General features: G+C 53.4%; 1 protein-coding gene across 1 annotated transcript; it reads left to right on the top strand.

Moving 5' to 3' along the window:
• The first annotated feature begins 16,596 nt into the window (after nucleotides 1-16,596).
• SLC32A1 (solute carrier family 32 member 1) lies at nucleotides 16,597-21,360 on the top strand. The gene is made up of 2 exons (XM_032420010.1): nucleotides 16,597-17,246; nucleotides 19,448-21,360. Exons 1-2 carry the CDS (start codon nucleotides 16,854-16,856, stop codon nucleotides 20,633-20,635), a joined length of 1,581 nt encoding a protein of 526 aa, XP_032275901.1. The 5' UTR covers nucleotides 16,597-16,853; the 3' UTR covers nucleotides 20,636-21,360.
• The last annotated feature ends 6,274 nt before the right edge of the window (nucleotides 21,361-27,634 follow it).

Genomic DNA, 27,634 nt, shown 5'->3' with positions numbered 1-27,634 from the left:
TCCTCCGCTCAGACTGCTTGGAAGCGGTGTCCACGCTGTCTGAAGCTGCTGCTCTTCCCAGCCTGTCTCCCTTGGGCAGCCCCTCCATCTGCTCGGGCAATTTCCTGCAGGAATGTACTGTGTGAAAAAAGACCCCCCGCCCATGATGAGACCCAGCTGCCCAAAGGTCAGTCTCTCTGAGTAGAGCATTTGGGCTTTGTTCTGGGGTCATTTCGATGCCCAGCATTTCTTAGTATACATAGCACCATTGCAGCCTTTTGCCCAGTGCTGGCAAGTGGGGGCTCGGGGTGTGACCACAGGTCCATGTGTCTTCTCTGGGACAGCAAGTACGTTTCCTTGTGCATGCCACCCAATGAACAGCTGGCTGCCCAGGGCACCATGGTGGGACAGAGTCTGAAGCTGTGTCTGGGCTCAGAAGAGGGTAGTGGAGCGGCTTGCTGATGGCCTGGTGTGGGGAATGGTAGCAGGCTGTTGATGCCCTGCCTCACCTCCCCTCGGCCACCTCCAAGCTCATGTCCAGCTTCGGTGGACAGTTTCTGGGCCCGCTAGAAGTTTCCCATCTCTTGACCAAAATGTGAAATCTAAGCTGAGGCTGGAGGGTGAGCTAGCCATCAACCAGCAGTGGCTGGGCAGGTGGGGTACCAGCCAGGCCCGAGGGGGGGCATCAACTATAGACCCCCAGACTACATAGCTCTGGTCATCGGCTTTGAGCTTCCTGCAAGTTCTTCGGCCCAGGAGCACTCCAGGTCTTAAGAACATAGCAGCTTCCTGGAGGTCTTTAATTCTCCTCTCATGTCCAAGCCAAGATCCCCACTGTTGGTGCAGGAAGGACTCCCACAGCTCTGGCTTTGACTGGATAAACTCACCCTGGCACCCTCTGAGCCCATGTCTGGTTTCTAGTTTGAGATCCTGAGTTTGCTTTTAATACCAGAGGTGTCACTTAACCTGGAGCATGCACCTCTAACCCAGGAGGGGTGAAGAAAGCATGACCAGGACATATACCATCCCCTCCTATACCCAGGGCAGACATCACTAGCTGATCAGATAACCCTCCCACTGAGGATACACTTAGCTTCAGAATCCAGGGCTCTTGTCCATTGCGTTTGAGGAAAGGTCTTGGGCTCAGGCAACAGCAATGACAACGATGATGGTGATGATAATCTTATTCACAGATGTTCACTGTGGCTTGAGGCTTGCAAAGTACTATCAGCAACCTTCCTTCCATGGCTTATCCTTCAACCTTCAAAGATAGGTCATTGTTTTATTCAGGTTTCTTTAGGTTGTCACTAACAGAGGATGTTTGTTTTTCCCCCAACATGCTTGAAAAAAAGCTCCACAGAGAATGCTGATGTCTAGGCCTGGGTCACATCTCTGTCCCTGGGGTCCACACGGCGGGCCCCACCCGTATTGTATGTACTGAGAAGGATGATTATGAAATGAGGTGGGGAGCAGGTGATTCTCCAAGAGAATGGATACTGGAGGTACAAAGAGCACAGGTCCACGGGAGCATGATTGCCTATCCCTGCCCCGTTTCCCAGAGGAGGAGACGGATGCTCAGGGATAGCAGATGCCTTGCCCAAAGTCACACAGCCAGAGGGTAGAAGTGTCAGTATGAAAACCCAGGGTCCTAAAACTGAGTCCAGGATGCTTTTCCCTTCATTAGGGCTGCTCCTCCGAGGTTAAAATGAAGTGACTCTTACTCCCTTCAAGAAACTCCCCAGACAGAGTACCCTGAGACCATCTCTAGTCCTGCTGGCCAGGACCACACGGGGACAGAAGGGGCCTCTGCTCTGTCATGATCCCTCCCCAAATGGCTGGACATGGATTCAGAGGGGACGGTCGGGGCAGGATGAGCAGGGACACTTCCCAGCAGTCAGCCACCCCCGGCCCAGGTGGAGCCATCCTGCATCCCCCATCCAGGGGACAGCAGGCGGCCAAACAGGCAATTAATTACTGCCTGGCGGTTGCAGGCTCCCCTTCCCACTCTGTTCAGCCAAGTGTGTAATGGAAATGGGACTAAAACAGACTCCCCCGCCCAGAGGGACCCTGGTCTGCTCAGCAGACAATGAGCTCTGGGGAGCCAGGGAAGGGCCTGGGACACAGAGATGAGTGAGCTTCTCTTGACTCTTCCTTCCTCCCCGGTCTCAGGCCCTTGGCTGCAGGCACAGTCTTCTCAGGGCCCTGCTTAGAAGCAGTCCTTTTCTGGCAGCCTGAATACAGGAGAGTTGTTAGTATTAGTCTCCAGTAATATTACCCACGGTGTATTGAGTGATGTCCTACATCCTTCACAAGCGTTCTCTCTTCAAATGTTCAAGGAAGTCTTTGATGGGACTTTTTTTATCCCTCTTTTATAGCTGGGCTATCCCTCTTCTTATTTTTTTAAAGATTATTTATTTATTTAACAGAGATAGAGAGAGAGAGCACAAGTAGGCAGAGCAGCAGGCAGAGGGAGAGGGAGAAGCAGGCTTCCCGCTGAGCAGGGAGCCCGATGCCGGGCTCGACCCCAGGACCCTGGGATCATGGCCTGAGCCGAAGGCAGACGCTTAATGACTGAGCCACCCAGGCGCCCTGAGCCATGTACATTCTGATGGTGAATTTGCTTTTAGTAAACTTCTACACACACTCCTGTTACAGATTCTTAGAAATCATCCAACCTGGTTGAAAAATGGTTGCCCCAGAACAAGGGAACTTGGCTCCCCTAGACGTCCAGATGGGCAGCCTGGCAAACCCAGGGCCATGGCTCAGTCAAAGGAAGAAAAGACCAAAGTCTAGTCCAGATCAAGGCACACAGAGAGAAGTCACACACAACTAAAGTGAGCCAGAGATTGTCCCCTCCCCCATGCACGGCTTGCTGGGGGTGTCCTGGCTCCCCAAGCCTCGGAGCCCTAGGATGAGGGGGTGCTGAGAGAGTTTGCTCAAGTCACCCCAGCAGCTGGCATGAGATCCAACCCTGAATGGGGGTCCATGAATGCTGAATAAAGGAACAAATGAATGAACGGAAAAAAGAATGAATGGCATATCTATTCAGGGGAAGCTGTAAAGTATCAAGAAAAGAGGGAAGGAGAAATGATTAGACAGTGCTGTCTATTCTCGGCTCCTTTAGAATACTGCATAATCTCTGTATTCTGATGTGAAAGCTCTCCAAAGACAAATTAGATGAAAAGAAAAAAAAACCAATGCCAGTGCTCCTTCTGTGTTTCAAAAAGGGGAAGAGCACATATTTGTACTTGTTTCTATACTTGTACATGTTGTACAGACAAATGGAAGGGTACTTAAGAAACCAGTAGCAGGGGTTTGGGAGAATTGGAAAGTGGGTAGGTGGGTGACAGCAGCTACAGGGACACTTTTCATTATATATATATAATGAAATAATGAAATAATGTTATATATATACATATATAACATATATATATATTTGTTTCTGAGCCATGTGGAAAAAAAAATCAAGAAAAGGAAAAAGAAAAAAGGAAATTTCTGCTCCAAGAAAACACATAAGAGTCACCCCTTGCTTGACGCCAGGGGAGGTAAGGGATGCCTAGTTTTCTTCTCAAGGACTTAGTTTAATTAAGGGCTTAGAGATCTCCTAACCTATTGATCTTGGACCACAAAGCATTAGGTGAATTCCCAGGAGCTCCGGGCTTTCTGAAATCATTCCCTTACACTCCACATCTCTCTTGTAGCCTCCGTACCCTTCCATGGTGGCAAAGGGGTGGCACTGGTGGTGGCCACTGGGACGACAGGCAGCAGGAAAGAATTCTTTGGGGGCCCCGGAGGCTGTCCTGGTGAGGAGGAAGGGGAGAAGCTCAAAGGCCTGAATACAAGAGGCCGAGAAGCAAAATGAAAGAAGCTTTGTTTCCGCCTTCACTGCACCCCTCCCACACCCACCTGCTGGGACTCCGGAAAGATCCACCAGCCAGGGAATTGGGTGGGGGGCAGTCCTGAGTGGGCACTCTCTCCCGGATCTCCAGGGGCAGGGAGCACCCTGCTGACATCAGGGCTACATTTATAATAGTCCAATGTGAAGTAGCACAAATATTGTATGCTTTGAGCACGGGGCGCCCCAGGGGCTGAGCCCAGCACCATGAGCTGGGAGAACGGGGAGGCGGGGGGAGATTGCAGCCCCCACACCTGGGGTCAGATTGATTAGGAGCCAAAGGGAGGAGGCCAGCAGCTGGGTGTCTATGGGATCTAGACTCAGGGACCCCACGGAGAGAACCTCCTGCCCCAAGAAAGCCTGTGGCCTTGGAATTTCTGACACTGACAGACACGCTCTACTAGAGGCCCTTCAGTAAGCACATTCATTTGGCTTTTACATCTTTGCTTGGAGGAGGCCTCCTGATCCTTCAGTGACCTTCACGTTGAGGACATAGCCCAGGCTGTGAGTCCCTAAGAGGAAAACCCCAGCCTTGGTCTGCAGCTGGAAGGATCGAGGCTGGAGGGAGGCCTCCAGCAAGCTCCTAAAGAGCCTCATCCTTTGAACCTGCCCTGGAGCCTGGTCAAACCCCTGGCTGCGGTGACAGGCTGGGTGTGGGGCAGGTTTTCAGAGCAGGGTTTGTTCATCCTCGGAACAGGCCCATGTGGCCTAGCTCCAACCTCACAGACCCACCTGGGAGTGCCACATCCTCTGGGGCTGAGCCGGGGTCCACACTGGTAATTCTGACGCTACTAACAACAACCAAACCAATGTGAACCCCAGCTGCCAATTCCTGAGCCCTTCCTAAAAGGCACGGGGCTTTATGCACATCACCCCACTGAATCCTCACATCAGCCTCAAGAGGAAGGTAGGCACGCGTCTCCAGCTGCCTGGGACTTCTCAAGCCAAGCTTCGAGCAGGCACCCAGTCCCACTTACCAGCTAGGATATGGGGAGGCGGGAGACGTAGGAGCCGTTGGCAGTCATGGAGAGTCAGAACAAAGGCGACCTGCAGAGGACACAGATGTGGGAGAAGGAGAGGGGTCCCCCCGGTCCCGCTCTCCTGAGGCCCTGCTGCTTCCTGCCCTTCCTTCGTTACCTGAGACCCCAGCATGCTACCAGGAATGCCCCTTTGGACCTAAGCTAGGGGCTGAGGTTGAGGATAAATGAGATAACACGTTTAGCCCCTTTGATGGAAAAAATAAGTCCCTGCTAAGGGACTATTATCACTCCAATTAGGAGGACACGGGCTCACCCGGCGGGGGGGCCTGTGTTCTATCTTTCACACACTACCGTGAGCTGGGTGGTCCCGGGAAGCCCATTAGACACGACAGACCTGTGAGCCAAGGAGGAGGGTGGAAGGTGCTCCCACAGGGGTGCTGTCCAAGCAATGGTCTGGGGGCTGGCACAGGGAGATGGGGGGGCTGAAGCATACAGTAAGGAGGCTTGGGGATTCAGCCCCACCTTCCCTGGTCCAGACTCTTGGGGGCCCGGGGTGCTTGGCATCCTCATGTGGTCCTGGCTGTCAGCACAGTGGTTTGTACAGAGGCCTGGGAGGAGCATCATCCACGGCAGGCTCCGTGCTGAGCACCAGGATATAAGGACGAGTAAGACACAGTCATACCGCATGTACATGCAGTAGACCAGGGCCAAGTACAGAGGAGGGCGGGAATACCTGGGAGGGGCAAACCCAGCCTTGGGGAATCAAAGAGGGCTTCCAGGAGGAGGTGACATCTAAACAGTGACCTAAGAATGCCTAATAATACTAGCTAATATCCACGAAGGATGTATTACATATGAGATCTTTTAGATGCTTCATATCCTTTGAGGTAATCCTTTCTGCCACCCGTGGAGGGAGGGCTGATTATCCCCATTAAACAGATGAGGCTCTGTTGGGTGAAGTGAGTCTCCTGGTCACATAGCTTCAAAGTGGTGGAGATTGGACACACACACACACACACACAGCCACAGATTGTGTTGAATTGAACAATACTACTTGAAAACACAGCGAAAGCCTCTTCCACATCTTCCTTTGGACTCCGTGTGCATTTCTGAGCGCTGACCAGTTTAACAGTGAATGCACCACCCCTTCTTCCCACTGCCAGGACGTAGTTCTAGGACAATCATTTTCATGCCTGGTTTAAGTGTGGGTTCTGAACCCCAGAAATGAGGGTGAGTGGGAGCAGGGGTGGGAAGCACCTGTAGCAGGAGCAAAGAGATCCTCCTGACCCGCTGGATAGGAGGCTGCTGAAGCCGGCCTGGGGTCAGAACTCACAGGGCCTCATAGACTGAGTGGTGGGGAGGGAGTTTGGACTCTGTCATGAGGGCAGCTGGATGATGGAGAACGCTAAACTTGGCTTTATTTTATTTTATTTTATTTTATTTTATTTTATTTTATTTAATAGCTAAGAAGCCATTCACTATTGTCAAACATGGAAAGTAGCATCTCTCTCGCTCTCTCTTTTTTAAAAAGATCTTCATGTATTTATTTGACAGAGCGAGACACAGTGAGAGCAGGAACACAAACAGGGGGAGTGGGAGAGGCAGAAGCAGGCTTCCCGTTGAGCGGGGAGCCCAATGCCAGGCTCGATCCAGGACCCTGGGATCAGGACCCCAGCCGAAGGCAGACGCCCAACGACTGAGCCACCCAGGCGCCCCCAGACTTGGCTTTAGACCTCTGCCAGGTAAGCATCATGCCCACAGAGGAAACTTCGGTGGTGGTGGAGAGGGGAGGCAGTGCCTAAGCCTGAGTGCAGCTTCCTCCCTGGAGGGCAGAGCTTCCTTCTGAGCCCCGCCTTCTGAGCCTCTCCGAGCTTGGGCCCAGGCTCTGGAGGGAGGGAGCTGAGGGGCTGGGTTTCCAGCCGCCTTCTGCAGACCCTCTTCATCTTGAGTGAGGAAATAGCTGGTGCTTCTCAGCCAATCACCAAGCACCCCCCCCCCCCAATGAGCCATAATGACTCCTGATTGCTCCTTTGTCGGTGGGCAGGCTTTCAATGCCATTTCCATCTGAGACTGTGGGGAGGAGGAAATGGGGGTCATGCAGACCAATAGGCTCTGCTGGTTTTTTATTTTAGGATAAATGCATGTGGTGGGGGGTTGAGCCGCACCCCCCCAGGCTCTCAGATCCAAGTGCCAGGCACAGAGGAGTGGGGGTGAAGGTGGAGATGGACAGAACCAGTTCCCACAGTGGGCAGGACTTCACAGATTACAAGGCACCATGGGGTAGGATCATATCCTTAGTGGACTAATGAGTAACTGAGGCTCAGGGAGGGGTTAGTGTATGCTCACAGATCCTAAAGCGTGGAAGCAAGTGAGGTTTCATTCATTATCAGTCAGGGGACATTTATTGAGCACCTACTCTGTGTCAAGCACTGTGCTCGGTGTTAAATATAAACCCAGAGTTTTTCCAGTTGTGACAACATTAGAATAGCTAGAGTTGGGCGCCTGGGTGGCTCACTCAGTTGGGCATCTGCATTCAGCTCTGGTCCTGGTCCCAGGGTCCTGGGATTGAGTCCTGCATCGGGCTGCCTGCTCAGTGGGGAGCGTGCTTGTCCCTCTCCCTCTGCCCCTCCCTCTGCTCATGCTCTTTCTCTCAAATAAATAAATAAAATCTTTTATTTTTTTTTAAAAGAATAGGGGCGCCTGGGTGGCTCATTCATTAAATGTCTGCCTTCGGCTTAGGTCATGATCCCAGGGTCCTGGGATAGAGCCCCGCATTGGGCTCCCTGCTCAGCAGGAAGCCTGTTTCTCCCTCTCCCACTCCCCCTGCTTGTGTTCCCTGTCTCTCTGGCTCTTTGTGTCAATTGTCAATAAATAAATAAAATCTTAAAAAAAAAAAAAGAAAAGCTAGTGTTTACTGAGCATTTACTATGTGCCAGCTGTTTCACTGCCTACGTATCAGGTTACAGTTCACCGATCTTCCCAGCAACACTGTTCAGGAGAGTGCGACAGGCACTTGCATGGGGCAGGAAGTGTTTCTCTCTGTCTCCATCCTGAAGGTTGGCACAGACGGAAGATGGTTCAGAAATAGGAGCATTTGGAGAGAACAAAGACTGATGGCCTGAGGAGATAAGAGAGAGGGTCCAAAGGGGAGGGGTCGTCTCAAGGCGGATGGTCAAATGGACGACTCCAGGAGATCTGATCAAAGAACCTCAGCGATCAGAAAGAATGAAGTCTGTCCTTTGCAACCAAGTGGATGGAACTAGAATGTATTAGATTAAGTGAAATAAGTCAGTCAGAGAAAGACAGATACCATATGATTTTACTCATATGTGGAATTTAAGAAACAAAAGAGATGAACATATGGGAAGGGGGTAAAGAAAAAAAGGAGAGAGGAAAACAAGCCATAAGAGACTCTTAATGACAGAGAACAAACTGGGGGTTGATGGAGGGAGGTGGGTGGGTGATGGGGATTAAGGAGGGCACTTGTTATGATGAGCACTGGGTGTTGTATGGAAGTGATGAATCATGAATTCTACTCCTGAAACCAATATTACACTATATGTTAACTAACTAAAGTTTAAATAAAAACTTGAAACACTAAAAAAAAAAAAAAAAAGAACTGTCCTGCAGAGCCTGGGTAAGCTGAGAATAGCACACACACACACACACACACACACACACACACACACACACACAGAGCCACAGATTGTGTTGAATTGAATGATCCTACTTGAAAACACAGCAAAAGCCTCTTCCACATCTTCCTTTGGACTCCGTGTGCATTTCTGAGCGCTGACCAGTTTAACAGTGAATGCGCCACCCCTTCTTGCCACTGCCAGGACGTAGTTCTAGGACAATCATTCTCATCCCTGTTTATAGATGGGTAAACTGAGGCTGAGAGACCCTGAACCACCTGCCCAGGGTCACTCAACCAGGAGTGGCAGAGGGGACTCCAGAGCTGAGCTGTGAACCAACATCCCCCTCAAACTGTCCCTGGACCCACTGGTTGGAAGGGGGGGTGCCCCGGGTACATAGCAGGCAGTGGACAATCAACCTCTGCCCGACTGTGGAACAGCAAGCCCCCTCCCCCTCCTCCTGCCCCTCCTCCCCGCGGCCCAGCTCCGCTCAGAGCTATTAACCAGGTCACGCTGGCTTGTCCCAGTCCAATAGTTCCCTTAATTGCCTTTTTATAGCACGTCGTACAACTGTTCATTACGCTGTCATATTTCCCCTCGAAGGCAGCAGTGGGGGAGCCAAACGGAGGATGGGGACCCTTCCAGGTGGCAGGGGCTGTGTGTGGGGCACCAATGTGCGAAGCTTATTTTCTACTTGGTCAGAATGAATTAAATGCATGCTGCTCACACTTGAGTCATACACGAGCCACTTTTAAAGGGGAAAAAAAACACAGCCCCTTCCCAACAATTGATGGGTTATTTTTATTACAATTTTACTGAAATACGTACAAACATAAAGCTAGGTAGAAATCCTTATCCTTTTAGCTCTACACAACAAGAAAAGCTAAGACAATGTGTCAATGGGATACAAACAAAGCTACAAAATAAAAAGATTCAAAATAACACAATGAATTTCATGTGATGGATGATGTACTGCTGAAATTAAATTGCCACTTGCACAATGAGTATGGTTCTGTATGCTTGAGCATTTAGCCTCCCTCTGGTCTTTTGTCATGAGGCCTATGACAATTACAGCAGTTTGGTCATCCAGGAGACTCAGAATCTGGTGGTAGATTTTTTAGATATAAAATAATATAATATAGTAGCGCCTGGCTGGCTCAGTGGGTAGAGCGTGTGACTCTTGCTTGATCTCAGGGTTTTGAGTTGGAGCTCCATGTTGGGTGTAGAGATTATTTAAAAGTAAAATCTTAAAAAAATAATATAATATAAAATGAACCAATTCTGGGTGAGAGTTCACACATCCCAGGTTAGGAAACAACTGACGTCCCAGGAGCCTTTATCAACTGTTCTGGGCTAAGCCATCCTGTGGGGAAGAGTCATGTTCTCTTGAGGCTGGGTAGCCCAGACACAGGGAGCAGCCCTCTGAGGCCAGACTGCACCCAGAAATCCACAAGCTCTTCTGAGCACCTACCAGAGGCCTGCTCTGTGCCTCCCCATCTCCCTGTCCCAGAGGAGTTGCCTGTATAACCGGGAGGAAGAAGAGGGTGGCCGGAGTAGACATATACACCAGTCAATGCATGGAGAGCTATCCGGCCAGTGGGAGCCAGATCTAGATTGTAGCCCTTCCCCAGAGTCCAGGGTCCAAGCCCTACCACGAGGACTCACCTAGAGTGCTGAGGTTTTAAGGACAGCTCTGAACCTAGGTTTGAATCCTGGATCCACCACAACCTAGCTATGAGACCTTGGGCAAGTTACTTAACTTCTCTGTACTCCGCTGTCCTCATCTTGTAAATAGACATGAAACCAATCCAAGCTCACAGGGATGCTGTAAGGCAATCACGAAAGAACATGCATGGAATAAACACTTGTTAAACAGTAACGTGGACATTTCACCCGGCTCCAGCTCTCAACACAACTGGAAGAGACAGAAACTTAGAGGTTGGGCTCTTAAGCTGGAGGCCATTGAGTCATCATGGGCAGGCTATAGAGGATTTGAAATCGGTGTGACATGTGTATGCAACTGGACAGAGGACCTTCAGCCTCATCAGATGTCCAAAGGGATTGTGACCTAGAAAAATCTTTGCCCACTAAGCTAGTGCTGGTCAGGGGCTGGCAGAGGTACTCTGTGTCTTAGTCAGCTGGAGCACCGTTAACAAGACAGCACAGAATGGGTCGCTTACCCAAGGGACATTCACTGTCTCATGGTTCCAGAGGCTCAAGTCCCATATCAAGGTCTGGCAGGGTCGGTTTCTGGGGAGGACTCTTCCTGGCCTGCAGATGGCCACCTTGGCACTGTGTCCTCATGTGGCAGAGAGCACAAGCAAGGTTTGAGGGTCCAGGAGGTCAGACTGTCCCCCAGCCCCTTTGCATTCTGGAGCCCAGGGTCCTTGATGCGGGGCTCACAAGCGTCAGGGCCTCCCCCATGGTTGTCTCTCCCAGTCGCTAGAACCAGTGACCCACAGATTCCTAAGGGTGCTGAGTGCTCTCGAAAGGAGTCCCTGGGGACGCCTGAGTGGCTCAGTCGGTTCAGCGTCTGCCTTCAGCTCGGGTCGTGATCCCAGGGTCCTGGGATCGATCCCAGCATCGGGCTCCCCGCTCAGCGGGGAGTCTGCTTCTCCTTCTGCTTGCCGTTCCCCCTGCTTGTGCGCTCTCTCCCTCTCTCAAATAAATAAATTAAATTAAAAAAAAAAAAGAAAGAAAGGAGTCCCTGAATCTGAGTGTGCACCCCAAGCCCATCTGAACAAAGATCACATCTTGCATGTATGACTAGCTTCCAACCCTGCAGAAGGTGATGTGGGTGTAAAAGACAAATCTGTTTAGAGGGGCTACGGAACCCAAAATTCAGAGCTGGATTTTGGTCATTGTGTATGTGTATTTCCTCAGCCAATTATACTAAAAGTTCACGGGGGCAAATGGTTTTGTGACACCGATTTAATTCAACCCCATTAATGTTTATTCAGTGTCTACTGAGTGCTGGCGACCCCAGCGCTCCTCCTTCAGCTGTAGGCAGCTTTTTATGGTTTCCAAGGCTGCCGAGAGCCAGGCCTGGGTCCCCACGTCCCCGGCTCCCTGGCCTTTTCTCAGAACCATCTGCACAGAAGGTTTGAATCTAGAAGCCCAGAAGTTATGAAAGCCAGCCTCCCTTGCCCTGAGACAGGACTCCCCTGGACATTGTCCCCGATGGGCATCCGGTCTCTGCCTGCATGCCTCCAGAGATGGGCTGCTAATTTAGGAAGGAAAACCACTCATATTTAGTCATTAATGTATTTTAATTTGTTGTACCCTGAGCTTTCAGAGGCAACAGCTACACCCCCAGTGGTCCCACCTGATTTGTCACACCAAAGGGAGGAAGACTCAGGGTCTTTGTTCCAGGCATGGGCTGCCCCCTCGGAACCCTCAGCCCTGCTGCCCCCTCTCCTCCCTTGTGCCCACAGACGCAGCATCAGGAAATTGAGTTCTGGTTTGGGGCAAGGTAGGCATGGCTTCCTCCATCTGCATGAAACCCTCACTACTGCCCCAGCTTGAGGGAGGGAGGACGATTTATAGGGCCAGCATCTGTCTCCTCAGCAGGAAAAGGCTCACTGACAGAATTTGCTCTGGAAAAGGAAGGGGGGGGTCTGTCTGTGATCATTCAGCCCCAAAATGATGCTCATGATGTTGGCTTTCCAGGCCATTAATTCAAGGGCTCCCTACCCCATCCCCCATGTTGCTGCCTGCTCTGGGAGATAAGCCCAGTTCTATTTAACCCTATTTATTCCTCCCAAAAGTGGCCTCCATCTCCGTTTGCCAGGCGTTTAACCCCTTGGGTCCTGAAATCATCAAAAACAGAAACGGATCTCCTGTTGCCAGAGGGGTGCACATTCCACCTGGGCCCAGACTGCAGGATTGGTCCAGAATACTGTCCTTGCTTCATGGGGCTTGGCAGGAGTCCTGGGATCTCCCAAGCCCCTCAAGACTGTGGGACCTTGTGTGGCCCTGAGAGGAGAGCCCCCCGGCCCCACTCCCAGGGTGGACAGCAGCGACAGTTCCGGCTCCCTCCCCACAACCCTCCCAGCTCCCATTTTCTCAGTCCCAGGGCTGGGGTCTGGCTCCGGCCAAGAGGGAGGCTGTGGAACCTCCGTTTCTTTTGTGCCCTGCTGGCTGGTGCCTCTGCCTGGCATGTCCTTCTCTGTCTCCCTCTTCCCTCTTCTAGCTTGTTCCTTTTTATATCTCCTCTGTCCCTTTTCCTCCCTTTGTTCTCCCTTCTATTCCCCTTCGGTAATCCTATAGGGGTACGCTTGCATTCGGGGGTGCCTGACTATGGGTGTGGGTGTGAACTGTATGTGTGGTCCGTGTCTGGGTGTCTGTCAGTGTGTGTACAATTCTCCGTGTTACCTGCCCATCCTGTGCTGCTGCGTGTCTAAGTCTGTCATCTGGGTGACGGTGCCCCTGGGGCTCCATCTGGGGGGGGGGGTCTGTCCTGGTTTCTCTGTGTGGCGGGCAGTCTCGGTTCAGATCTTCTGTGTGTCTGCATGCTGGCCTGTCCTTGACCTGTGTGCACTGCCCAGTGTAAGTCTGCCAATGTGCTTGAATCTGGGCACTGGCCCTCGCTTCTTGGTCCATCCGTCAGTTGCCTGGTCATTCTCTGTGTGTGAGTGCATGTGTGTCTGTGTGCATTGTGTTTCAGCGCAGGGGGCCACGCTGCTGCAAATTCCTCTCGAGAGGGCGCCCCTAGAGGAGCTTATCAGGAGAATCTGGAGGCTGATGGCTTCTCTAGAGCACGCCCAGCTCATTACCAGCTAGGCAGGTTGTCCTGCTTGCCTCCTGGGGCTGCCTGCCAGGTCCCCTGCCCTCTGCCCAACTCCTGACCTCCATTCCCTTCCCTGGAAGGGGTGAGGATGGGGAGGTGAGGCAAAGACAGAAGAGGGCACATGCCAACTCACCCTGACTTCCACACACATCACGGGCTTTTTCTTGCACACTCACTTTCCCCCCCCCAAACAATGAGACATGGCCATTCAGTATGGCAGCAAAAACAAAAGAATAATTGCTACCATGTCCTGGGCACTGAGCATTCCCTGCTAGGCATTTTACATACAAGACTCACCGAATCCTTTCAAGAACCAGATGAAGCTGTTACTATTATTTTCACATTTTAGTGATGAGGAAGTAGAAGCTAAGAGAAGTTAAGTAAGTAGTCCAATGTCGCACAGCTAATACGTGAGGGAGCAGAATATTCCAATGAGGGAAGGCTGCTTGGGAGCTGGCCACCCTGGCCTGGGAAGAGGCATTTGTGGCAATTAGCAGGAAAAGAGGGATGCAGAGGCTTTCCTGCCCCAACTGCTGACATCTGATGACTGCCAGAGGGACGGCTGTCTGCTTCAGATGTCACCTCTTGACGGTGTGGTGGCCAAACACAAACAGCCAGGGAGAGGAGATGGAAGGACAGACAAGGTCACGGAAAGGGAGGCACAGGAGGAACATCAGGATTCCTGGGGCTCTACCCTGGCTCTACCCTGGACTCTGGGTGACCTTCAGCAGGACACCTCATGGCCAGGCCTGGGTGTGCTTATCTGTAAAAGAAGGGGTGTTTTAGGGACGGCTTAAGCATCGCAGGAAGGATGATTGGACTGAATGCTCTCCAATGTCCCCATAGACCCAAAAATTGTGGTGGGGAGCCTAGACAAGGACCATGCTCGCATGGTCCTGGTGGTTCCCACAACAGTGGGAAGATAGTCACGTGCACAGTAGGGCAGTGAGAAGGTTTGCTGAATGAATGAATGACCCCATTTCTCACTAATGAAAGAACTTCACAGCGCCCCTTGGGTCTTAACAGCAGGGAACAACATAAGGGAAAAGGAAAGAGAGGATAAGCATTTTGGACCCTCCTAAAATCCACACATAAATCAGCAATGACCAACTCATACATAGACGGCATTGCCTCACTTGTCAAAGAAGGCATCAATGGCCGTCTTCAGGTCTGGGTGTGTATGGGCTAGAGGCAGGCACTAGGGACTCCTGGTTTCTGCCCGGATCACCTTGTGTGGAACTAAAGAATTTCACCAGGAACAGAAAAGGTGGCATGAAGATTAGGAGGTGAAGACCTTTGTCTGTAGGAGTCTAGGGAAAGGGATCTCTTTCCCAGCCTCTGGGGATGGGGATGGGGCTGGAGGAGGGTCTCTGTATAGGGCAAATCTCTGGGATGGGAGATCAGTTCTATTTCAAACCTCTCTAGAGGAGATGATCTGTATTTGGGGAGGAAAGATTTCTGTTCTCTTTGTTCTGAGTCGTATCATGACTTGGAGGATCTGTGTTTGGGGTCAGGCTCTATGGAAAGGTTTTCTTGTCATAGCAGCTGGTGCAGGGGGATGGATTCTTCAGGTTACTTATGGGGGTGGGTTTCTGTCTTGGTTTCTGGCGAGCAGGCTCTTGGGGGAATTTAAGGGGGTACCTGGGGAGGGATCAAGAGCATCTCTGTCCAGTGTGGCGGAGGTTCCCTATCTGGAGAGGAGCTTGCCAAAGACTGAGGCGCTGAGAGGAGGGGACAGGGAGTAGGGGGGAAGTCTTGTCTTGCCTGTCTTGTCCTGGCAGTTCCAACTCGCTGGTCAAAGCCCTCAGGCCGCCCTACTTGTGCGCTGACGTGAGCTAATCTAGAAATACTACAGGGGAGGGGGAGACTGGGGTTCTCAGAGAGACAGAGCCTTGAGAGGGGGAGATAGGGGATCCCTTTCTTTTCCTTTCCTTCAGTTTCTCCCTACCCCTACCCCTACCCGCACCCCAGTCACAGCCGCCAGTCCTCCTCCACCTAGGCCAGGTCGCATAGCTGCTGTTTCCTGCTCAGGCTCAAGAGGAGTCCCGGTGGGAGCCCAGCTGGGAACACAGGCAGGGACCCATACCGAGCGGTGGACCCTCAGGGAGACACAACTACAAAAGGGCGCACACAGGCAAAAACGCAGGCAACCCATTCGGGAACACTTAACCACACAATCGAACACACCAGCTCTGCGAACGCACAGGCTCAAATGCGCACGAAACCACACATTTACAGAACAAACACGGTTACCAAATCTCACCCTCGGAATCCGCTCAGATTCGGCCCGTAGCAGTATCTGAGAAGGTATCGGTCTTTGTCTCGGGGTCGCTCTCTTACTCGCGCGCGCACACACGCACCCCACTCAACAGAAAGGGTCTAGGTTTTCACCACCGCGGCGAGCGCACAGCGCACCTCCGCGCCCGGGGCCCGCGGCGAGCCCTGCTTTCCTACCGGCGGGACACCGGCTGCGCCCCTCTGCTCCGTGGACATTCGCAGACCCGCCACGAGGCTGTCGAGAGAGGCCCTCACGAAGTCCTGCCTCCTTCCAGACTCCCAAACGAAAAGAAAGTGAAAGGCCAACCTTTCGCCTCCATTCTGCGCACATTTGGAGGCCGGTCGGTGGCGAGCGAGCCGCAGAATCGCTTTCATCGCGGCGTCTCTGGACGGGCTGAGACAGCCCCGTGACCCAGACGGGCTGAGCATTCTCGAGAGCGGTCCAGGACGGACACTTCTGCCTCCGAGGGGGGCTTGCGGCCAGGTCTCAGTGTGAGTAATGGGTACAGATCGACGCCCAGACGGCCCGCGCCGCGGGAGACAGGTAACTGTCCTGCCGCCTTTCTGGACCTCCAGAGCAGTCCTCGGCCAGAGGCTCTGGGGCCGAAAGACGCCCGGGCTCTGGAGGGGGTAGTCGCGGCCGCGGGACCGCGAGAATCAGCACGCTCCGGCCCCCTCCCTCCCTGCGGCGGCGAGGTGGGAAGGGCTAGGATCCGAGCTTAGCACCTCCCCCAGAAATGCAGCACTCCAGCCCCCACCGTGCCCTCCGCGCCCCCTCCCGTGTGCGCTCCCTCTCGGTGCCACCCGGCGGGCGCCCTTCGCCGGCCCCCATCTCAATTCTCCCGAGTCCCTTCGCGCCCCTTGTCTCTTCTCGCTGCCCTCCTCCCCCAACCCCTCGCCTCCTGGTGTTTCCCCTTCCCCAACGCCCGCCCCCCGCCTGATTCCGAGGGGCGGGAGCGCAGTGGGCTGCGCACGGGTGGGGGCGCCGCACCAGCCTCGCGTAGCCGCTCTGACGCCGCCGCCGCCGCCGCCGCCCTCCGCAGCCCAGCGCGCGCCCCGCGCCAGCTCCGCAGTGCACTCGCCGCCGCGGCTCCGCCAGCCCCGCTGCCCGCCCGCAGGGTGGGCTCCGAGCGAGCCTCAGACGCCCCCCGAGGGGGTCATGAGCCAGAGCGCCCTGGGGCGCCGCGGGGAAAGCGAGCGAAGATAGCGGCCTCGCGCCCCCCTGGCCCTCGCCGCCTTGCCGCGCATCCCCCGCGTCCCCGGCCCCTTCTGTCCTTTCCACGGACCCCGCCGCCGCCATGGCCACCCTTCTCCGCAGCAAGCTGTCCAACGTGGCCACAACCGTGTCCAACAAGTCCCAGGCCAAGGTGAGCGGCATGTTCGCCAGGATGGGTTTTCAGGCGGCCACCGACGAGGAAGCGGTGGGTTTTGCTCACTGCGATGACCTCGACTTTGAGCACCGTCAGGGCCTGCAGATGGACATCCTGAAAACAGAGGGTGAGCCCTGCGCGGACGAGGGCGCCGAGCCGCCCGTCGAGGGAGACATCCATTACCAGCGCGGCGGTGGCGCGCCCCTGCCGACCTCGGGCTCCAAAGATCAGAATGTGGGGGCTGGTGGCGAATTCGGGGGCCACGACAAACCCAAGATCACCGCGTGGGAGGCGGGCTGGAACGTGACCAACGCTATCCAGGTGAGCGCGGGATTCCCTGCTCTGCCTGCCCCTACCCTCCACCTCCTCCAGCTCTGGAGCACCAGGCTCTACCCCCGTCCGAGTCCCCGGGCGATCTCAGCGGAGAGATCCCCTCCTCTACCCAGGATCTCACCTTCCCCCATCCCTCCCAGCCCTGTGGGGAGGGGGGGCGGGGGGGATCTACAACCCTACAAGCGGGGTCTCCCGCCCTGATCCGCACTCCCTCCAGCGGCCCCAGGCGCAGGACTGCTAGGCTGAGGTTTGGTCCGAGGCACTTGCCCTGAGACCCTGCAAACCGGAGGGAAACAGGAGGAGGGGAGCGGGGAGGGGTGAGGGAGAAAGAAAATCAGGATTGGAGGGAACGGTGTCGCCTGGGACTCCGGAATGGATTCACAGCTGCATGCTCAGGAGGAAAGGAGAGAGGGAAATTGCTGAGCTGGGAGTCTCCTCCCCTGACACAGGCACAAGACACACTTGCTCACATCCACCCTCCCCCACGAACAATCGCCGCACAGGTGCACACGGCATGCATCTATATATAGACCACAAGACTATCCTCAAAGGCACCTTCCTACACCCCCCCACAAGCACATACCTGTACATACCAAACACACACACGAACCTTGAACATACACATGCACACAAGCACAGATTCTTGCAAACAGGATCCAGCCCACTTTCTCAGGTGCTGCCCTATTAGGGACATACAGGTGTACACAAACATAAGCACATGCATGACGTGCCCACACAAGCACACTTAGTCTGTGGTACCTCAGTGCTCCCTGTGCACAGACACCCCTTTCGCCCGAAATCCCGGCTACACGGCAAAGAGGCGACCAGCTTCTCCGCGTGTGACTCTGGAGAAGCAGCCTCCGGATGCTCTGAACAGTCTCTGGTCTCCAGGCCTGCCACCCCTTCACCCTACTCGCAGCACCCCACTCCCCACCAGGCGGCGCCGGACTCTGCGGGGAGCGGGTTTGGAGTCTGCACAACGACCCCAGGAGCTGGCGAAGGCGGGCAGGCCACGGCTTGAGGGGAGGAGGAGGTCTCAGCCCAAGGAGCCCCCGGGCCCTGTGGCTTGGTCCCCCTGGCGTCCCCAGAGTGCACAGTCGTTGGGGCGCACAACATGGATCTCCCGGGAGTGGAAGGCCAAAGCGGGGTTGCTTCAGGGACCCAGGCTGCGCAGGGCCCTGCACACTAAGTGGTCCGACTCGAGGCGCCTCCCGCTCCCGGGCCCTGCGAGGCGGCCGTGCAGAACCATGGGCAAGGGACAGCGACCGCCTCCTTGCCACCCGCGCCTTCGCCAGGGGCGTCTTTGAAGGCCCCGTTCCATAGGCCCGGAAGGAGGCCAGGGAGGGAGACTGGAGGCCTGGAGGCCGTGGGAACCCTGGATTTCGTTAGCTTCTCTTCCCTTTGTAGATTCTAAACCCTTCTTCCACGGTCCGCCCACCTGAGTCTGCAGCTTGACTCCTTGATTTATATTCTCACCCGCTTGCACTTTCCCCCAGAGGCCCCTTATCCTGCTTGCCTCTACCACTCTCAGCCCCTTCCTTAGGCTCCAGCCTCTCCCACCCTACTGAAGCCTTGCCTTAGGATTCTCACCCCGTGCGCCTCTGGCCTCACCCCCTCCCCCCAAAGCCTTTGGGAGCATCCTCACTTTCCCTCCATTCTTGCCTCCCTCTGCTTCCCGTTAGTGCACCCTCAGCCCCTCTTCTGTCCTACCCTAGCTCTTTCCCCTCCCACTGCCGCGTTCATGTTCTCTTCTCCAGTCGGCCATAGGCCCTCATTAGCTTCCCTGTACCCCATTCCAGTCCCACCTTAAATCCCGTGCCCCCTCTTCCTGATGGCTCAGGCCTCGCTCTACCTTTCTCAGCACCCTTTTCTGGCCATGACTCCTCCAGCCCCTTCTCCATATACCAGTCCCTCCTTGTGTCTTGACCCCACACTCAGCCTCCTCCGCACCTCCCAGCCGTAGGCACACCTTGAACACCTCCCTCTCCATCTCTGACTGACTCCCCCAGCAGGCCTCGGTGCACCCCCATTCCAGCCTACTCTTAACCTCTCCTCCCGGTGGCTCAAGTCCCGTTCTCACTCCACTTAGCGCCCCCTTGCGGCTGCAGCCTTAAGCCACGCCCCCAGGTCCCCTTTGGCGAGGCTGCGGCCGCTGAGCACCCGGGTCTGGTTGCCTTTCCGCTTCGCAGGGCATGTTCGTGCTGGGCCTGCCCTACGCCATCCTGCACGGCGGCTACCTGGGGTTGTTCCTCATCATCTTCGCCGCCGTGGTGTGCTGCTACACCGGCAAGATCCTCATCGCCTGCCTGTACGAGGAGAACGAGGATGGCGAGGTGGTGCGGGTGCGGGACTCGTATGTAGCCATAGCCAACGCGTGCTGCGCCCCGCGCTTCCCCACGCTGGGAGGCCGCGTGGTGAACGTAGCGCAGATCATCGAGCTGGTGATGACTTGCATCCTGTACGTGGTGGTCAGCGGCAACCTCATGTACAACAGCTTCCCAGGGCTTCCCGTATCGCAGAAGTCCTGGTCCATTATCGCCACCGCCGTGCTGCTGCCCTGCGCCTTCCTTAAGAACCTCAAGGCAGTGTCCAAGTTCAGCCTGCTGTGCACTTTGGCTCACTTCGTCATCAACATCCTGGTCATCGCCTACTGCCTCTCGCGGGCGCGCGACTGGGCCTGGGAGAAGGTCAAGTTCTATATCGATGTCAAGAAGTTTCCCATCTCCATTGGCATCATCGTGTTCAGCTACACGTCCCAGATCTTCCTGCCTTCGCTGGAGGGCAACATGCAGCAGCCCAGCGAGTTCCACTGCATGATGAACTGGACGCACATCGCCGCCTGCGTGCTCAAAGGCCTCTTCGCGCTGGTGGCCTACCTCACCTGGGCCGACGAGACCAAGGAGGTCATCACGGACAACCTGCCTGGTTCCATCCGTGCCGTGGTAAACATCTTCCTGGTGGCCAAAGCGCTGCTGTCCTACCCGCTGCCCTTCTTCGCTGCTGTCGAGGTGCTGGAGAAGTCGCTCTTCCAGGAAGGCAGCCGCGCGTTCTTCCCCGGCTGCTACGGCGGCGACGGGCGCCTCAAGTCGTGGGGGCTGACGCTGCGCTGTGCGCTCGTGGTCTTCACGCTGCTCATGGCCATCTACGTGCCGCACTTCGCGCTGCTCATGGGCCTCACCGGCAGTCTCACGGGCGCCGGCCTCTGCTTCCTGCTGCCCAGCCTCTTCCACCTGCGCCTGCTCTGGCGCAAGCTGCTGTGGCACCAAGTCTTCTTCGATGTCGCCATCTTCGTCATCGGCGGCATCTGCAGTGTGTCCGGCTTCGTGCACTCGCTGGAGGGCCTCATCGAGGCCTACCGAACCAACGCGGAGGACTAGGGCGCCAGGGCTCAGGTTCTCCCGCGCTCTTCCCACCCTCCCCACCCACCTCCACCGGCCCTGTACGCCCTGCCGCCGTGCTTGGGAAGCCAAGCTTTAAACATCTCTGGTTCCTAGTTTCTGATTATCGGGGATGGGGGGTGGGGTGGGAGGGGATAGGAATCCACAATCCATCGCGTCTGCGTTTCTGTTGTCCTTTCTTTTCCACAACACCCTAGTTTCTGGGGAGGCGGGGGCGAATTTGTGGGCCGGGCTCTCTGTCCTTCCCGGAGGGACCCCGACTCTTTGGTCCCTGTCACCGAGGCAGGTGGGAAGGGAGGGAGAGGGGGCGCAGCTCGCAGGCGCAGAAACTTGACCTTGGGGGGGGGACATTTCACAGCCATCCAGTGCTCGGAATCTGCAGCGTCCAGCCATTTCCAGCAAGAGCGCTTCCCATTCCAGGGACATTTCAACCCTGCAGAGAGAAAGGCTGGCCGGGAAATCCGTTTCGGGTGGGCGATTTCCTTCGGCGAAGCGGGGAGGCGAGAAGCCGAGGCAGGGCCGGCTTGTCTGCCGGTTTTCAGGAATCCAAACTCATCTTGTGCAATTTATCAGGTTGTGGAACTGTTCTACTGTGCGTGTGGTGTGCTCGTGGTGAATAAGATGAAATGTATATCAGAAAAAAAATCTATCTCTAATTTAGAGTGCGGTACATAATTATATCCGCAAATAAAGAAGAAACAAAGGCGCCCGCGCCTCGTGTCAGTTCTGCATTTTTGCGCCCGGGGCTGGGGTGGGGGGAGGTTGACCGGGTGTGGGGCGGGGGTAGGATCCCAAAGCGTTGGACCGCAGGGGAACCGGCTCTGGCCAGGCCGGGTGAAGCAGGTGTGGGTGGAGGAGCACCTGTAGTTAAAGGGTCCTGGAAGAGCCCCGGGGGGAATGAGGAGGATGGTTTGCAGTAAGAGGAGGCTCTCCAGGTGTTTGCGGGAGGCAGGGGAAGGAGCATGCCGTGCTCCCTGCGGTTTCAGTGTGGCCTCCGTGCCGCAGCCAACAGGACAATATTTGTTCTGAATCCCTCCTGGGGGTTGGATCCATCTGAGAATTCTGGGGACTCTCTCAACCTCCAATCCTGGTGGGGGGGAGACAATAAACAAGGGCATGCAGAAATCCACACTTGGCTGTGGACTGTGAAGAGAACTGTAAAGGAAATCAACAGCAGGTTGTGTATTTCCCCGGGGTTCCCAGGGCCAGGGGCCAACCTGGCCTCCCAGGCATCTCTCACCCAGGAGAACCCCACTCAAGTCCAAGCTGAGGTTTATACGGCCACAGTGAAGAAATCTGGCTGTTTAGAATCAACAGCCTGAGCAATTTGTGTCCCAATCTCCCCTCTTCTTGAACAGCCTGTTTGAGATTTTTTTTTTTTAATTAACCTAGAGGATCCAGTCCTTTTTTGGTGCAGATCCGACTCCAGGGTGCCAATCCCAGACCCGTTGGAGAAGGTCATAGTCAGACTTAATAGATGCGGTTGAGGAAGGCAAGAAGGCCAGGCCATTCCTAGGGTCCTCACAGGAGACAAGCCATGTGGGAGGTTTTCAGTCTCCACCACCAAGGCAGAGGACTAGTTTGGAGCGGTTTCTCTAGATGTGATCTGTGCACGAGGAAGAACTGTGAGAATGCCCAAGAACAATGTCCATTCTCCCTACTCTCTGCAACGGCTGTGGGTGCCCATGCGCGCATGTATAGGAGATATAAAGATCTGCGTGTGGGGTGGGGGGAAGGCTACATCTGTGTCTTGTGAGAGCCTTGATGAATGTGTGTGTGTGTGTGCGCACGCACGCACACACACAGAGCATCTTTGTGGGCTTGCCTGCGACAGAGGTGACCTCTCACCACCTTGGTTCTGCAGCCATGGAGCAGAAGAGGGTTAGGATCCGGTCCTCTCTGCTGCCTGAGGTTCTGACTATTTAAACGGGCCATCTGAGATGTTCAGATGTCAAACACCTAATCCCCCTTTGTCACAATTGTCTCTCATCCAGGATCCGGAGCTGGCCAAAGAATCCTCAGTTTCCAGCTTCCCTAGGCTTTCTGATGTCTCCCAGGCCTGGAAGCTGACCCTCCCCCTGCCCTGCTTGCCACTTCTCCTGGGCTGGTCTACTGGTCCACCGGTCCGCCGACCCTGGGACGTGCTCTGAGTCTCAGGGCAGTCTGTAGTCTTCAGAAAAAGCCCAGACTGCTGCAGTGGAAGGCAAAGTGGGGGCATCACGTGCACCAGCTCCATCCTTCCCGTCTTTAGAAGGACAAATGAGACAGCAGGCAAGTCTGGACGCAGTGGCTGCCACCTCCGCAGACTTGCCTAGATCCACTCCCCTGAGTCCAGCTCCGGGCTTTGTGCTCAGCTTGCAGGAGCCCTGGTCACCCCGGGCCGGGTCCTGAGGGTGATGGGGCAGGAAAGCCAGCCTTCTAGGCGCACCCTCATAGGTAGGACATCCATTTCAGACTCATATTCAGGCTGCCGGGAGAAATAGGGAGCAGGTAGCTGGGACCCATCTCCGTGCCCCCAACACACCAGCATGCATGGGTAGAAGTTGAAAGGAAGCACTCCAGTGGTGCTTCGGGTCCGCAGCGAGGGCACTGTCTGAGTCTGAGGGAGGTGTTAGGCCTGGCCTAATGAATCTTCATTAGGGGGTCGAATTGAGGAAGGGGTGGGGAGAATCCACCTCTGCACCCCCCCCCAGGGTGCCCATCTGTACCCAGCAGGTCTTAGCATGGATCCTGATAAGGGGTCCCCTCCGGCGTCCGTGGCAGGCAGCCGTGCTTTGGTGTACCTGGCTCAACGCCTTGGGCCCCTGGCCTGGAACCAAGACCCTTGCCATCCCCCCCCCCAACCCGGGAACCCAGGAGTCGCCGCCACCTGGTCCCGAGACAGCCCTGTCTTGTCCCCCAGCAGTGAGAACGCAAGCTGCCAGCCCTCAAAGAAGGCTCTCCACTTTTAGAATTTGGATAAACTCTTTCCTGCAGACCCCAGATTTCTAAATGCTTCTTCCCTTCCTGCCATCCGCCCCCCCACCCCACCCAGTTGATAATCACTGTTTATCTCTAGTGCTTTATTTTCAGGTCCTCCATATTTCAAAATGGGCTTTTGATCGTTTTCCCCTCAAATATAAAAAGATGCTCTGTTGTGGAATTAAATGACATGTCTTACCCCAGGGACTGATCTGTTCCTGCCTTAGGAACTTGGGAGGGAAGGAGGGAGCCAAACAGGCTCATAAGGACCAGTCAGGAAGTTGAGAGGATCCTTGACTTTCTGTTGGTGGGGATGAAGGATCTCAAGGTCAAGGGCCAGAGAGAGACTTCAGTCAAAGAGGCAGCAGACCAGCTACAGGGCTTAGTCCTCACTGCCAGTGAGGGTGTGATGGAAAACCCAGACCTGGACATCCAGGGATTCAGGAGAGGGAGCTGATTTGACCCCAGAGAGCCAGCCTTGGGTGTCCTTCTCACTGTTTTTTATTTTTTTCCTTTTCAACCTTAAGAAAAATTTCAAGCATACAGAAAAGGTAAAAAAATTCTACACTGACAGCCCACATACCCACCACCTAGACTGAACAATTAACATTTTTACAGTGCTGAAATAGCTATCCCATATCTATCCATCTATTCATCTAGAAATCCACCTTTAAAAAAAAAATGCATTTCAAAGATGCAGACCTCAGTGTATTTCCCTGTTGCTGAAGCATGCAGGATCAGTAACAGTGACATCCAGAGAGTATAGACCAGTAGCAGCACTACGCTCAGCCATCCTGAGTCTGAAGCAAAAGAAAGGATCAGCAATGATCCGGTCTTGATTTCAAATTTTATTATTTTGTTCATGTTATTTTGAACATTATAGTTCAGTTTTGAATTTTGACCTTGAAAATCGTTTATCAAATATCTTATTGAATTCTTCTGTACCTTCTTAAATTTTGCTCTCCTAACAAATGCTTCACTTGCCTCATGCTAATCTCAGTGAGGTAGGGGCTTGGGAGATGAGCTCTACTTCCTAGAGGTTTGGATTGAGTCTGTTCAAGAGACCGGCTGTGACTGATCCCACAGTGATGCTGTGGGTGCCATCTCTGCCAGTTGTGGGGGCCAGGAGGGACCAGGAGAGGAGAGGCCTCTAGCCAGAAACACCCAGCCGGATGGTCCAGCAGTGCTGAGGGCCAAGCTCAAGGCAAGTGGGGGGGTGGGGGTGAGGGAGGAGGTTTACACTTCTAGCAGCTCCCAACAACACTCTGTGGGTGGGATGGAAACAGCGTGTACAGATGTAACTAGTTAAGATAAGGTCATACTGAAGTGGGACGGGACCTTAATCCAATATGACTGTTGTCCTTATAAAAAGAGGAAAAGAGATACACATACAGGGAAAATGCCATGTGACAGTGGAGGCAGAGAGGGGAGCGATGTGTGTATAAGCAACACCAAAATATAAGATAAAGGCATGGAACAAATTCTCCCTTAGAGTCTCCAGAGAGAGCATGGCTCTGCCAACACCTTGATTTGGGACTTCTGGCATCCAGAACTATGAGAGAATAAAATTCTGTTGTTTTCAGCCATTCTCTCTAGTGGTACTTTATTATGCCAGCCCTAGGAAACTAATACAGTAGGCTTTTGTCTATTTTCTTCTAGTCATTTCCATGGGCAAATAATCACAACCATAGATTTGACTAGTGCTATGTTGTGCAACAGAGTAACCACTAGCTACATATGGTTATTTAAATTTAAATGTAAGTTAAAATTAAGTAAAAGAAAAAAATCAGCTCCTCAGTTGCACTACTCACATGTGGCTCATGCATTAGACATTGCAGACTGTAGGACATTTCCATCATGGCAGAAAGTACTATTGGACAGCATTGGTCTAGTGTAGCTGTCAATGTTCTCCTGCAATAATGCTGCATGGCAACCCAGAATTTCAGCAGATTATAAGGACAAACGTTTTTGTTGTTGTTGTTCATGGGTCCACAGGGCAGGTCAACTTTAGGTTGCAGGTCAGCTGGACTTGGCTCCAGGCTGTAGTTTGCGTGCTTGTCTGCTTCATGGGTCTTCCATCCTCTTTAGACTCAGGGCATGTTCTTCTCCTGACTAACAGCAGGAGTGCAAGAGGGCAGTCTAAACCACAAAGCACATTTTAAGTCTTTGCTCAGATCACATTTGGTCATCCTTGGCTAAACGCAAGCCACATGGCCAAGCCCAGTATCAACGTCTGCAGTGAGAGGCCCTACAAAGTTACGTGGCAGATGGTATGGATTATAATCCTATTACTGTATGGGAGTGAAGAACTGGGATCAAGAATCCAGTCTACCTTACTTATACATAGTGCTTTTTTTTTTTTCCTGAAAAAGTAATACATTCACACGGCTAAAAATGTGTTAAAATATGCAGTGAAAAATTTTCCCACACCTGATCCTCCCACCTTGACTCCTCCCTTTACAAGTAAACTCATATTAGTTTCCTCTCTATCTGTATGAAAATACAAGCAAAACCATATGTATTTGTTCCCTCTCTTTCGTAAAGGCAGTTCACTATACACTGTACTACTGCCTTCACTTATTCCTTTTAAAAATAAATCTTGAAGATTTGTCCATGTTAGCATACATAGATGTAGTTCTTAAACTTACGTTCACTTATATTTACTGTTCTCTGTGTTCTGCTTATTCCTGCTTTCTCAGCTCAAGGATGGGTACTTTCATAGTTTTTTTTTTTTTTTTTTAAGATATTTTTTATTTATTTATTTGACAGAGAGATAGAGAGCACAAGTAGGCAGAGTGGCAGGCAGAGGGAAAGGGAGAAGCAGGCTTCCTGCTGAGCAGGGAGCCCAATGCGGGGCTCAATCCCAGGACCCTGGGACCATGACCCGAGCCGAAGGCAGCTGCTTAACCAACTGAGCCACCCAGGCGCCCCAAGGATGGGTACTTTCAGATATCTGAGACAATGGGTTTGTGTTGGAAGGCAACACACTTAACCTGATTTTGCCACTAGGCTGGTTCTCAATCTGGCCTAGAGGTGTTCACAGAGATTTTGAGAAAGGCTTAAGGTCTTATCTCTTGCTAAAAGTGTTTATTCGGAGCCATCTTTTATAATTAACTTGCTTTTCTGTCTCAAAGTTACATGTTCCAGAACTGGAAGTGTAGAGTGCAGCTGCCCTAAACCTTTGTATCCCCCTAGCTGGGGGAAATCGGGTAGGGGAGAGCTTGCCTAATCCTTTTAGAGCTAAAACTGGGAGGGAGGGGTGTCACATAATCTCCACTCCTACCCCCATTGGCCAGAATTTAGTCATATACTCATACTAGATGACCTTGCGTGGGAGTTATACCACTAAAAGGAAGAGAGAATATACATATTGAGGATCAATTAGTCCTTTTCTCAGTCTCTGAGGTCTCAGTGAGAGGGCATAGTCTGTGGGAGTTAATAAATAAATAATAATTTAATTATTTAATAATAAATGTATTAAGACACTCTATTGTATTACAAAATATTACACACAGGCAAGTGCACAAATCCTAAGTGGACAGTTTGATGAATTTTCACAAAGTGAAAGTGCGTAGCAAGATCTCTGGTCCAGAAATTGATCTCTGTCGGGCGCCTGGGTGGCTCAGTTGGTTAAGCGACTGCGTTAGGCTCAGGTCATGATCCTGGAGTTCCTGGATGAGTCCCGCATCGGGCTCCCTGCTCGGCAGGGAGTCTGCTTCTCCCTCTGACCCTCCCCCCTCTCATGTGCTCTCTCTCATTCTCTCTCTCTCAAATAAATAAATAAAATCTTAAAAAAAAAAAAAGAAATTGATCTCTGTCAATACCCCAGAGTTTGAATTTCCCTGACTGCCCGGCTAAGGGAGTCAAAACCCTGTGGAGGAGGAGCCAAGGGCGGTTGAAGGTGAGCTACCCAAAAAACGGGGTGTGGCCAGGCGAAAAGGCGGGCCCGGCGTAGTTTCGCGCCCCTTTCTGGAGGCCGGGAAGGGGCGGAGCCTGATGGTGTTTCGCATACAGGGG

The sequence above is a fragment of the Phoca vitulina genome, unplaced genomic scaffold, assembly GCF_004348235.1.
Source record: "Phoca vitulina isolate PV1807 unplaced genomic scaffold, GSC_HSeal_1.0 scaffold22, whole genome shotgun sequence".
NCBI lineage: Eukaryota > Metazoa > Chordata > Mammalia > Carnivora > Phocidae > Phoca > Phoca vitulina.
This window is presented reverse-complemented; position numbering and strand designations above follow the sequence as displayed.

Coding starts and splice junctions, on each gene's coding strand:
- SLC32A1 (XM_032420010.1), top strand. CDS start 16,854: ATGGCCACCCTTCTCCGCAGCAAGCTGTCCAACGTGGCCACAACCGTG. Junction 17,247..19,447: donor ACGTGACCAACGCTATCCAG/GTGAGCGCGGGA, acceptor TCCGCTTCGCAG/GGCATGTTCGTGCTGGGCCT.